This window comes from Acomys minous (genome assembly GCF_964271855.1).
Source record: "Acomys minous genome assembly, chromosome: 1".
NCBI lineage: Eukaryota > Metazoa > Chordata > Mammalia > Rodentia > Muridae > Acomys > Acomys minous.
In genome coordinates this window covers 166,781,442-166,793,653 of record NC_140483.1, presented here as the reverse complement: position 1 = coordinate 166,793,653, position 12,212 = coordinate 166,781,442, and the positions used below count along the sequence as shown (strand labels likewise).

The 12,212-nt window shown below is 36.0% G+C and overlaps 1 protein-coding gene across 23 annotated transcripts in view; it reads left to right on the top strand.

The window, feature by feature from the left end:
• The window catches only part of PTPRD (protein tyrosine phosphatase receptor type D), a 2,167,047-nt gene that overhangs the window by 2,031,932 nt on the left and 122,903 nt on the right, over nt 1-12,212 (top strand). For 22 of the 23 annotated variants that reach the window (XM_084785038.1, XM_084785037.1, XM_084785036.1 and 19 more), the window contains 2 exons: nt 2,563-2,772; nt 8,658-8,818. In XM_084785038.1, the coding sequence (XP_084641164.1) occupies nt 2,563-2,772; nt 8,658-8,818 (371 nt within the window). The remainder of the gene's footprint in view (nt 1-2,562; nt 2,773-8,657; nt 8,819-12,212) is intronic. The other variant, XM_084785035.1, reaches the window with a different exon arrangement.

Sequence of the window (12,212 nt, the reverse complement as noted above, 5' to 3'; positions counted from 1 at the left end):
GATTGGTGAAGTTGAAGCTGGGATATAGTCACACAAACAACTGATGGTAAATGTTTCCGATTGACCAACTTCAAAAGATTATTCTGAACATCTGTAGCGCCTTTCTCCCTTGGGTTATATAGGCTATCATTTACTTAACATTGACGATAACCTTTGTAGTCACCTTTCAAGAATAATATTACATTAAGTAGTTGGCATGAGAGCTTTATAATTTGCATGTTAAAAAATCAGGAAAAGGAAAGATGATATTCATCTATGTTAATGAAAGCAGATACACAAAAATCACCTAGATGGTTAACTGCATAAAAATGAGTCAGGTGATCAGTACTTAAACGTGGTATGAGATTTCTTGATTTTTGTGCAAGTATTAGGTTATATAAAATTTAGGTGGAAAAACTCTTTATGTGTCTCTCCCGTGGATGGTTTAATTTTCTGATGCACATCAAGTCTATTCATACACTGAATCTTCCTATCATGCCCCAATTTGCTCACTTAGAATTGGGGATACTTATAATTTGTTTGACATGGTAATTAAGGGAGTCAATGACCTGATGTTCATTTAACCATCCTAGAAGAGTGTCTAGTACCCACTTGTGTTTATTTAAGGATTGACCATCATTATCACTCTGTGTAAACCTATGTCAGGCAACAGAATTGTAGGGTAAATTTCTGTTCCATCATTCTGGAAGATAGAGCATATTTGAGTGGTCCACCTGGATGTATACACAGATACATAAATACATAGAATTTAGATTCAGATTTGGCAAACAGAGCATGTCTAATCCCCTGAACTTCTATAAATGCCTTATATCTCATATAATTTTAGTATAGCAATAAGCTCAAATTTCACAGTCATTTTTAGAGCATGATAAATTAAATATTATTGATACATGTCATGAGAACAAATTATTACATAGCCACAGAGCTGTCTTCTACATTATTACGTTTTTAGCTGGCTGTGTGCAAAAGAGACTGCATTGCCTGTGGCTGTTGACAGCAGCATTTGAGTTGAGAAAAGGCTAATCCAATAACCATTTCCTCATGAATCCTATCCTGATTGTGGAAGCATCTTTTATATTTAAAAATTTAATTTATGTGTATGAGTGTCTTGCTTGGATGTATACTGTTCAATGTATGTATGCTTGTGTCCACATAAACCAAAAAAAAAGGGTCTTAGATCCTGTGGAACTGGAAATATAAATGGTTATAAGCCACTACTGGGATTCTGAGCATCAACCTAAGTTCACTGAAAGAACTGGCTGAGCTATTTCTCCATCTTCTGCCAGCATTTCTCTGTACTAAGTACTTCTCATTAATTTGCTTTGCAATTTCCTTGTCAGGGCAAAAAACAAGCATAGTAGTTTTGCTGCCCAAGTCCTTTAACTTTATTTACTACAATAAAGGTTGGGTTTCCCCTCAGGTACACAGGCTTGGTCCACTTTTCCTTCAGATACATGCTGCAATCTCCACAGTCATTAAAACAAAACAAAAATTCTTTCCAAAAAGCCACTAAGAACTGATCACTGACCTCAAAAGCCATTCAGGACTAAGAGAGGCTTCTTCCCAGTTAGACTCTAAAATAATGTGTGTAATAAGAAAAAACAGAAATAACTACATTGTTTTGAAATCAATTCTAATATCAAATGAAATTTTCTTCCAATGAAAGACAATGAAAAGCAATAAGTTATTTAAACATTTATTTTATATTTTCCTTTTCCCTAGAAATGTAAGATTGTGTGTGTGTGTGTGTCTGTCTGTCTGTCTGTCTGTCTGTCTGTCTGTCTGTCTGTCTGTCTCTCTCTCTCTCTCTCTCTGTGTGTGTGTGTGTGTGTGTGTGTGTGTGTGTGTGTGTGTGTGTGTGTGATTTCTGTCGTGATACTGAAGTTAGTTGATTCTTACCCATCCTACTAACCATGTCACCTGTCTAAATACATATTCCTCAGAACTAGATTCTAGGAAGAGTTGACTTAATGGTAAAATGTCAAGAGTCTTTTCCAAACTGGTTAATGAAAGATGTAAGCTAAGCCAGACTCGGAAATGAGTGACAGTGACTTCTGAGAATAGATAAATTAAAGTTATTCACTAGATTTCAAATCTGCATACTTAAGAGAAGTTTTATCATATAAATAATCCCATTATAAAATAGTAGCATCTTCTATAAAAATATCACATTTTAGCACTTAAATGGCTTTGACTGGTTACTAATTGTTTCATGTGGCTCCCATGAGACGAGGCTGTTCATGGAGCTGTGCTTCTTCCTTTAACAGATTATAATATAGCATTGGCCTTTTAAAGAATTTCATTAGTGTAGGAAATTATGTGGGCTTTCAGTGCAAGTCTAATGTCCTGTGCTTGTAGCCTGGTCCTGGCAGATCAGTTTGGCATGTTACGTAAGAGGAGGCAAGTGTTTGAAAATCACAGCTGAGTCAGTTGTACTGACCCCCTGCAGGAGAGGTGAACAAACTATCAGGTTCTTCCCAGTCCTGGATTAATTTCTCCTCTAAGACATCAATAAGTTGGTTGTTTATGTTTCTTTTTTCTGTTTTTCACTTTCCCCTTAAGCTGCTTAAGGAGATATCTAGGAAACGCAGAAGCATCCGTTATGGGAGAGAAGTTGAATTAAAGCCATATATTGCTGCTCACTTTGATGTCCTTCCCACTGAGTTCACCCTGGGGGATGACAAACATTATGGTGGATTTACAAACAAGCAACTCCAAAGTGGACAAGAATATGTCTTCTTTGTGTTAGCAGTGATGGACCATGCAGAGTCTGTAAGTTAAGTATGATGTACTGTTTCCTACACTTGTCCATTTTCACTACTGTGCATGTTTACTTGGGGGATGTGTCTGCATGTACCCCAAGGATTTCTCACTCTATCATTAGTTCAAGCATGACATTGAGCTGCCTGTTGTTCTAGCATTTCTGAACATTCTGCATGACACTACATGACAAGCAGATGACAGGGATTTCCCATGTGAAGTACCAGATTGATGTAGCACAGGTCTTCAGAAAAAAATTCTCTTTTCATCATTGAAAATTATTTACTTTAAAAAATTATTTTTCATGTTACATGATCTAGGAGACGTTACCCCATGTGGTTTAGTGGGAAACAAAAGGCTCTGTCATTAACATAGCATGTATGAAAACATAGACTATGGCATTTCTTTAATTTATTCTCCTGCAACTCTGAGTACACAGTGCTTCTATCCAGATTCACTAGACAGTGAATTTAGGGAGAGGAGAGTACAAGCAACTCCTTCAATTATAGAAAAGTATGAGTGACTTTATCAGTGAAAAGCCAAGAAAGTTACAGAATAATTCAATAAGAGTGAGAATTCCTAAGGTACTCTAAATAATGAGTTGTCTTGTTTTATGTAATTCATCTTGCTCCTGTGTCATTTTATGCTCCAGTTGCTCTGGATGCTTTAAATAAAAGAAAAATGGAGGAAACAGTAGACTGGAAGGAAGGTAGATGTTTATAGTGGCAGTTCACATGAGCATTTCATAGATATATTCCTTACTGTGTCTGAATCAAGGCTTAAATCTGACAGTTTTGGCAACTGAATTGAGCTGGTCTCTTCATGTGGGAAGCCCACAGTTTATGAAAGGTCTCTGTATCAGGTGCTCTTTTGTACAGCAGGGCCTCTCTTCAGTTCAGGGAATTTCCCCATGGAAAATCAGAGCACAAAAGCAGCCTCATTTACCTTGTGCGTAAATGTCATTTGATGGCCTTCCTGGAATTTCCAAACATCAAGATGCTCACTGTATCTCATTGAAGGTTTTAACATAAAATATCAGAGGAATAAAACGTTAGAAATCATTTTTTTTCTTTAAAAATAAAATATACAGATGCTGGAGAGGAAATTTTTTGATATTGTTCTAGGAATGTTTCAGTCAGAGGATGCACTTAAACACTTAGATAAGTCAATGAATTCGGGAAATACGTCTCACCCAATCCTGCGGTGATGATGGTGCTTTTGTTGGGGACTATGGATGGATTCTGCTGTCTCCCGACCATTCCCACTCATGTCGACATGTCTCCTCATTGATGCATCATCTCTTTCTCTCTTATTTTATCATATCACTATCTCAAATTGCTGTCTCCTGGAGCAAGGATAGCTCTCATGTTCTGCTTTCTTGAAGAAAACTGGCTCTCTCTCTCTCCTCCAATAGGCATCGATTGCTAATAACTGCTCATCTAGGCGAGGGACTTTTTTACCTACCCAGTATTACTGGGCTATGATATCTGTCTGGTTGATATTGCACAGATCTTGCTCTGCTGAGTTCATGTGTCTGGAAAATGCTCATTCCTTGGACTCATCCACTGCCTCTGATTTTTCCGTCTTTAAGTGCTACCTTTCATGATAACCACAGAGCCTGGAGAAGCCTTGAGAAGCCTTGAGATATAGTTGATGTAGATGTCCCATTTTGTGCTGGTCACTGCAACTTCATAGTATCTTGAATAGTGACCAGTTATGGATATCTATGTTAATCACTGCCTACTAGAAAGAGACACTTCTCTGATGAAGTTTGAGAGATACACTAACATATGAATAAAATGATGGGTTGTTAGAAGATTATACTGTGTTCATTTAGTTAGAATTATAGCAGTAACTTCTCCCCTAGGACCTAAGGCCTCTCTAGCCACAAGGTCTTGACCACAGCTATGTGACATTATATTTCCCCTGCATGTTATGTGTGCTTAGGCCAGCATTCACTTCATAGTCTATAGTCATATCCAGTTTGCAGTGCTATGGTTCTTTTAGGATCTGCCAATCTCAGTGGCTGTATAGGAATAGGAGATACAATCATTCCAATTGTTAAGAGGCAATTTGCAGAAACAAAACTCACTTCTCTACCCTTTTTCCATCTCCCAACAAAGAGTATTTGCTAAGCTGTTGCTTCCAATTAAGCATACCAGAATTGGTTTTAAATGATAATAACGTCTAATCTCTTTTATTATTTCTTTCCATTTAGCAAATTCTACTGGTATCACTTTATGTCAGTGCTTTCTTTTCCTTTTAACATAGATCTCCTTCCTGACTTAAGTTAGAAATTCTTATGCTTTGATAAGTCCTTTCTTTAAACTTCCATTGTGGTTGAACACTTTGATTAGTATATCAATGCCATTTTGTAAAGAATTTCAAATCAGCTAGTTTGCTCATGTATATCAATTTGAGATTAGCAAACAAAGTGAGAGGGACCCTACCAAAGCAAACATATAAAGAATCATGTTTCTTTGATATATAAGTTCAACACCTAGTTCTTTATATAAATTGTTATATATTATGTTATATTTATAAATCATATATATACATATATATACATACACATACATATTATCTCCATGTTCCAAGACTTCCTCCTCCTTCCTCTCTCTTGCTTTCAGCTATGTCTAAGAAAGTTCAAAAATACAGAGTTTTCATCTATTCGAAACATAGAAAATGTTGAAAGTCTTTTTAACCTCTGTCCTGTGAACTAAATAAAATAGAAAGCAATGGTAAAGTTCAAGTACTCGGTGAAACATGTTCTCTGTCTGTCTATTGAGTTGTGCTAAAGTTGAGAGCATGTGCCTTAAGGTAAATTTTTGAAAGGTGGAGGTTAAGAACTTAACTATATTTGCAGATCTTGAACAAACTACATCCCTTCATGTCTTAGCATTCTCAGCCACTTGAAAAGATGAATTTTGGGTTGTTTTACTTTGTTCAGCAAAAATTTACTGAGGACTTTCTAAATACAGTGCAGTGTGAAAACAAACATGCTAAGGCTTCTTTCCGATAACCATGGTATGGTATAGGCTTCCTACAGGCATTGCCAGAAAGCCTCTCAGGAAGGCTTTGCAGTTACAAGTTCGGATGATAACTTAGGTAGTTGTACTTAATAAAATTCAGAAACTCTGGGTATGGATAGGAGAGCATTAAGGAGGTTCTAAAGAACAACTGGTATCAGTGGGAAGAGCAGTTTGACCTTAGGTTACTGAAAAGCCAAACCTGTAGTCTCCTTTCACAGTGAAAGCTTGAGGAAGTGGGAATCAAGACAGAGATATATCTGGAATGAAGGGAGGCTCTTCATTTGAACCCGAATGTCCAAGCAATTGAAAGTGAATGTCTCTGTTGTTCAAATAGTTAAAACCGGATATCTCCTGGCCTTATAAAGAACAAAAAGATAGGCAGAGAACAGAAATGAAGAATGCTGGGCCAGAAAGTCAGACAGTGAGTTCAGAGGGCTCATGCAGTTTGAAAGATTAGGAAGAAGCTGGTGAAATACAGAATTAGGAAAGTCAGGAAGGGATTTATTAAGTCTCGCTCAACTGAGGCAAGTCGGAAAAGATACTTAAAGCCTAAGGACTGAAGAAAAGCAATTAGGTTAGTAAATTATATAATAGTACTAAAGGTCACAGTTAAATGAAAACAGATGAATAAGTGGAAGGAGACACCTGCAATCAATGGGTATAAATTGACTTGTGGGATAAAAGAGTTAAAAAAACAAAAAAACAAAACTTAAAAGTAAAAAAAAAAAAGCTTCATTTTAAATGGGGCAAAATAGAATGAAATAGGACATTATAGAAACAAAGCCTGTTCTTTATTGATCAACTGTGTTTTTCCTCTTGGAAAGAAGCATATTAACATCTAGTTGGTAGCTGCCATAAATTTATATAAAAGCTACTAAATTCTACCAATCCTGTTTCACAAGGCTATAGCATCAATTCCAAACATCTCGATTTCTAATTGAAATATTGGCGTTCTCTTTCATAACTGTAGACTTCAACGCCCTGAGAATGTAGAGTACGGAGAAGTGTTAGTGTGCTCTTCCATTGCAGTAAACACTGGCTTGTCCTCCTGTGGAAATGTTCACCAGTGCTGAGCTCTGTAACTTCGTGACATGAATTGTCTCATGTCAAAGATCTTGGTACTACAGTGTTCCTGACTTCAGAGTGTTGCTGCTTACACTTTGCTTAGATTTTAACAGTCTTAACCCTCAAACCTATAAAATATCCTGACATTAATCAAAACCTTTTGGATTTCAGAGCATTTGGACTCACAGTTTTTGGATTGGGAATATTCAATTTTGCATCTTTGTTTTCACATAGCAATTAATGTATTCCTACAATGTAAATGATCATTGGATATTGTTTAATGCTTTTTTTCAAAATATCTTTTGACCTTAATAAAATTACATTTTCCCTCTTCCTTTCAACTTCCACATACTCCCCTTGCTCTCTCTCAATTCATGACCTCATTTCTTTGATTTTTGTTCTTGTGTGTGTCTGTGTATGTGTTTCTAAATATATAAATATAACCTGCTCAGTCAGTGTAATGTTACTTGCATGAATATGTTGTCAGAGATGACCATTTGGTATTGCATGACTAATCAGTGTGCTCTTTCGTAGGAAAGAGTGTTTCATACCATAGTTACCTTTAACTTCCATCTACATTAACATGTCTATTGATATCATCCTTCTTCATTCAGGCCTTGTATTAGCAGCTATATTAATATAATTTCAGGAATGTAGTTTCCCTGATAATTCTAGGGGACACAATGTCATAGTAAGCCTACTGTTCATCTAACTCTGCCAGCCATTCTGCTCCCTCCCCAACACAGATCCCTGTGCATTAGATGCTCTGTGTTGTAGATGTACTGGTAGATACTGAGCTCCGTAACTCTGCATGTTGCTCATTTGGGGTTTTCTGCAATGGTCTTTCTCTCTTGTAAAGAGATGTTTCTTTGCTGAATGATGAGAACTACATTTATCTGTAGACATTAGGATAAGAAATCAGAGTGTAGGCAGAGGTTGTACTGATTTGATAAAATGACTGTTAGAGAAGCTCCTTCAAGCTCTACGACTTCACTGGCTGCAGGATGTTGACTAGGTTTCAAGTCCCAACTGTGGTTTCCTTCTTGATGAGTGGGTCTTAGGTTCAATTAGAGAATTGCTGGTTACCACCAAAGTATCTGTGCTACTGCAGCGCCCTTAGAATTATCATGTCATGTTGGATGTTGTGGTACATGGGCAACACAGCTGGGTAGAAATATTGACTGTTTCCCTCCTTTAGAAGCTTGCATGACTACAACTTCTGGTACTGTGAATGTTAGTCTACAGGGAGGAGGCTTTCAAGTCAAATCTACCTCAGGTCCTCTAAGTCCTATGTCTGAAGTGTATGGTTTCTTTCACAACGGAAACTTACTTACCACATCTGGGAGGCAACCAAGGGCGACAGCAATATCCTGTTTGGGGAATCTCTGAAATAACCCTCAACTCAAAAGGAGACTTCTCCTGCTTGTTATTGGTCTTTTTCTTAGATAGGCTGACTTTTGAATGGAACGTTATCAGCCCAAATTTGATGCTTTCTTATATGAAGTTATATAAGTAAATTCGATGGGAAACATAACCTTTCATGTCACTTACACCATTCAAAATGATTTGGTTATGGTTTTTTTATTTCTGTTTTAAAAAATGTCTTCCTCTCATTCTTGCTTGTTATTTTGCTTCCTTTTTTCTTTTTCATTTAAACCTTTCTCTTTTCACCAGTATTTGGTTAATATGACTTTATCAGTCTGTCATCAAATACATTTCATAGATTTTTCTCTCAATGCTAAAGATACCCTTCAGAAAGATCATTATTATCTAACTAATATGGACTTTGCTTATCCTCAGAAGATGTATGCCACCAGCCCATACTCCGACCCTGTTGTGTCAATGGATCTGGATCCACAGCCAATCACAGATGAAGAGGAAGGCTTGATATGGGTCGTAGGTCCTGTTCTTGCAGTGGTCTTTATCATCTGTATTGTGATTGCTATTCTTCTTTACAAAAGGTAGGTCTGCTCTATATTTTAATTGTGACTGTGAGGACTACCTTAACTTAGTAGAATAAATCATTTTTCTATGATTGTGTGGTAGATTTTTTAATGATATATTTGAAGACATCCCAGTAACTAATATTGAAAACCACATTTTTGTCATACCTAGAACAAGTTGGGATAACTGACCTTGTAGTGTGGTTTTTATTGTCCAGCATGTACTCTCTCATCCTCCATCTTCTGTGATGCATTGCAATGGCCAGTTTTTATGAAACAGATAGCAGTACATTCTCAGCAGCTCATTCTATGCAATCTTTAATTTGTTTTTAGATGTTTATTTTTGAAACATAATTTTACACATTTCTTTCCATTTCATAAAACTAACATGCACATGTGCAAAAATGTTTTCCTATAGCTGTTTCTTACGGTTCAGAAAATATAACTAAATGATTTTTAAAAAATTAAAAAAGGGGTGGGAGCTAGTTAGGTTAGCTTGTTTTTCTGCATCTTTTTTTCCAATATTCACTATTAAATTTGCATCAATTTTCAATAAGAGGTGATCAGAAAGTGCTATCTTCTAATTAAAACAAAATTTAACCATGATCCTCATATGTCTCAGTATCAACCTGATTAGTATCTTATCATTTCTATTCTTACTCCTTTGTTCTTACGTTTATAGAATACACTTTTTTCCTTCATCATCTCTGTCCTTCTCTGGAAAACTGTCTAAAAAATCTATTCTATTTGGTCCAACACAGAGAGAAAGTTGGGACGATACAAGACAAAGAGTAGTAGCTCATAATCAAAATTTATTAAGTTGCCTGTCCTATCTCGGAGTTAAGAAGAAGGAGACAAGTGACCCTAGTTGTCCCTTCCCATCACTGCCGTCATGCAATTGCTCAAGCCGTAAAATAGCAGAGAATGAGTGGTCAATGACAGAATCTCCTTTAATTGATGGTTTGATTCTTCCCTTACCAGGCTTTATCTTATCAATATGCATCTTATAGAGCCGATTGTAGTCTCTCCAGTCTCTTCTGTATAAGATATAAAAGTAGGAGAATGATGCTTCCCATGGGCTCTCAGCCAGTCAGGAGTCCTATGTGAGCCAAGGCTGGAGTGGTGCCCTTTCCTATAGGTTACCACAGGTAGTAAAATAAGAGAAAGAATGGATTTGATTAAAATTCATGTTAGACTTCTTACTGTTATCTGAATGATACCCATTCAAGTGGTCACATGCTATACTGGAATATGGCCAGAAAAAAGTACCCAAACATAGGTCCATTTCAGCCCAGGTCATATGACGTTTCTGATATTCAAAATGCTCATTTTAGTGTCCTAATAGGATGTCTTCCCTTCTGTCCCAGAAATGGGAGGATACAAGGGATGTGATAACCATTGAGATGTAATACGAATAAATTAATAAAATATATTTTTAAAAAAAGAACAAAATGCTCATTTTCAGGTCATGTTTTATTATGCTATGGTGAGACAATTAAAAAGTAATCCTATTGTCTATATAAGTTAATTATGTAAATGTATGAAATTAAGAGCTATAGCCTTGATAATTTTTTAAAACTTTAATTACATTTTCCTCGACTCATCTACATATGCTTGAAAAGAACCAGCTCATTTATCATTTTCCTTAATCCTGCAAAAGAAAGCATCTTATTTAAAGTTTTCATGTCTCTGTTAAGAGTTGCATTTTTGCATGTGCGCATGTGAGCATCGTCTAATGTGATTGTTGGAAAATGCATACATCCTCGAATGCTAAGTATATTTAGCTAGCCATCTGAAGGCCATGGAGCATTTCTGAAATAGAAATGCATGCTTCAGCACTAAAAAACATTCCTGACTTGAAATTTAAGTAGACCCAACAATGTTCTTCTTGATTATCATGAGGCAGTTCAAGAGGAAATCTGTACTCAATGAATGGTGTCTTTTATAGCTTATATCCTGACCAAAGTTAATTATATAATATGTACTTCACTCCATCCTTTAGACGCCTTTCAGATTATATACAGATCATTGATAGTGACTCAAAAATAAAAGTATCACTATTGCTATTATTATAATTTCAAAAATATTAATATTTTATTTTCTAATCCAAATAATGTTTAGAGATATCATGGCATAAAATAGAACTGGTTCACCTTGATTTGATAATTGCCTTTACTAGATACACCTGCTCACAAAAATATTGCTTGTGAAACAGCTATTAGCTATCGATGGCTTGCCATATTATTAAGTGTATTTTACCCAGCAACTCTAGGCTTTCAGACTTCATAGTTGTATTTATGTGGGAAGGGGACACTATTTTATGTGACTCGGTTAATTTTACTTTTATTCTCTTAATTTTTATATTTATAATACATTGATAGCCAGTGACAAAACTATTACTGAGGCCATGTAAGGGCCCTAAACTATATACTGACTGTTAAGAATATTAAACTACAGTTGGTGGGTTTGTAGCATTACAAATATTTCATACTATGATTTTTTTTGCAAAGATTTTCATACTTCATTCATCCAATGACTCAATAATATAAGTTCAGAAGTAGGATGCTAACCAAGCCTAGGAAAACACTGGGATGTAAACCATGAGTACTTGTGGTCGAGGCGTACTTATGTGGCTGAAGGGCTAGAAAGTCTTGCCAACAGCTCACGCTTCATCATTTACAGAAAAAGTAAATAAACTGGACATGTGAGCTTTTTGATAATACTATTGCATAATCTGAGAACACAAAGAGGTAATAGACTGGCTCTTTAATATTTCTCCTGTAGATGTATGTGTGTGTATCTAATTGTGATGTATAAACCCAGCTTCCCATAATTCACCCACCATGGACAATTACAACTCTCCAGGCCACTCATTTCCTCCACAGTCATCTGCTCTGCTCAGTAGTTACTTCTAATACAGTCAGAATATTATTTATATAGATGCCAAATATTTTAAAATAAAACACTCTGCTCAGTAGTTAGTTCTAATACAGCCAGAAAATTATTTATATAGATAGTAACTATTTTAAAATAAAATATTAAATTTAATTTATGGGAAACTATCTCAAGATGATGGTGGATTTTTCTATATGCTAGGATGTGGGAAAGAAAGTTCAGACTATGAAGTGAAAGAAATTCAAGGCATACTATAAGCAGTAATAATATCTTTAGGCATGATAGCTTAGCCCATGAAGAGAAGCTTCTGACCTTCTATCTCTATTGCTTAGGTATGTAAATCATGAGGTAGGTGAGACAAAACCACTGATTTTAGCTTTTTCCAGCTGTTCCTAGAGTCTCCTGTTTTAGTATCAACTTACATGTATTTCTAAATTATCATCAGGTCTATCATTATCGTCATTATACCTTGTGAAGCAATCTAAGTCCCTACCCATTGCAGGGTCAGTGCCGCTTG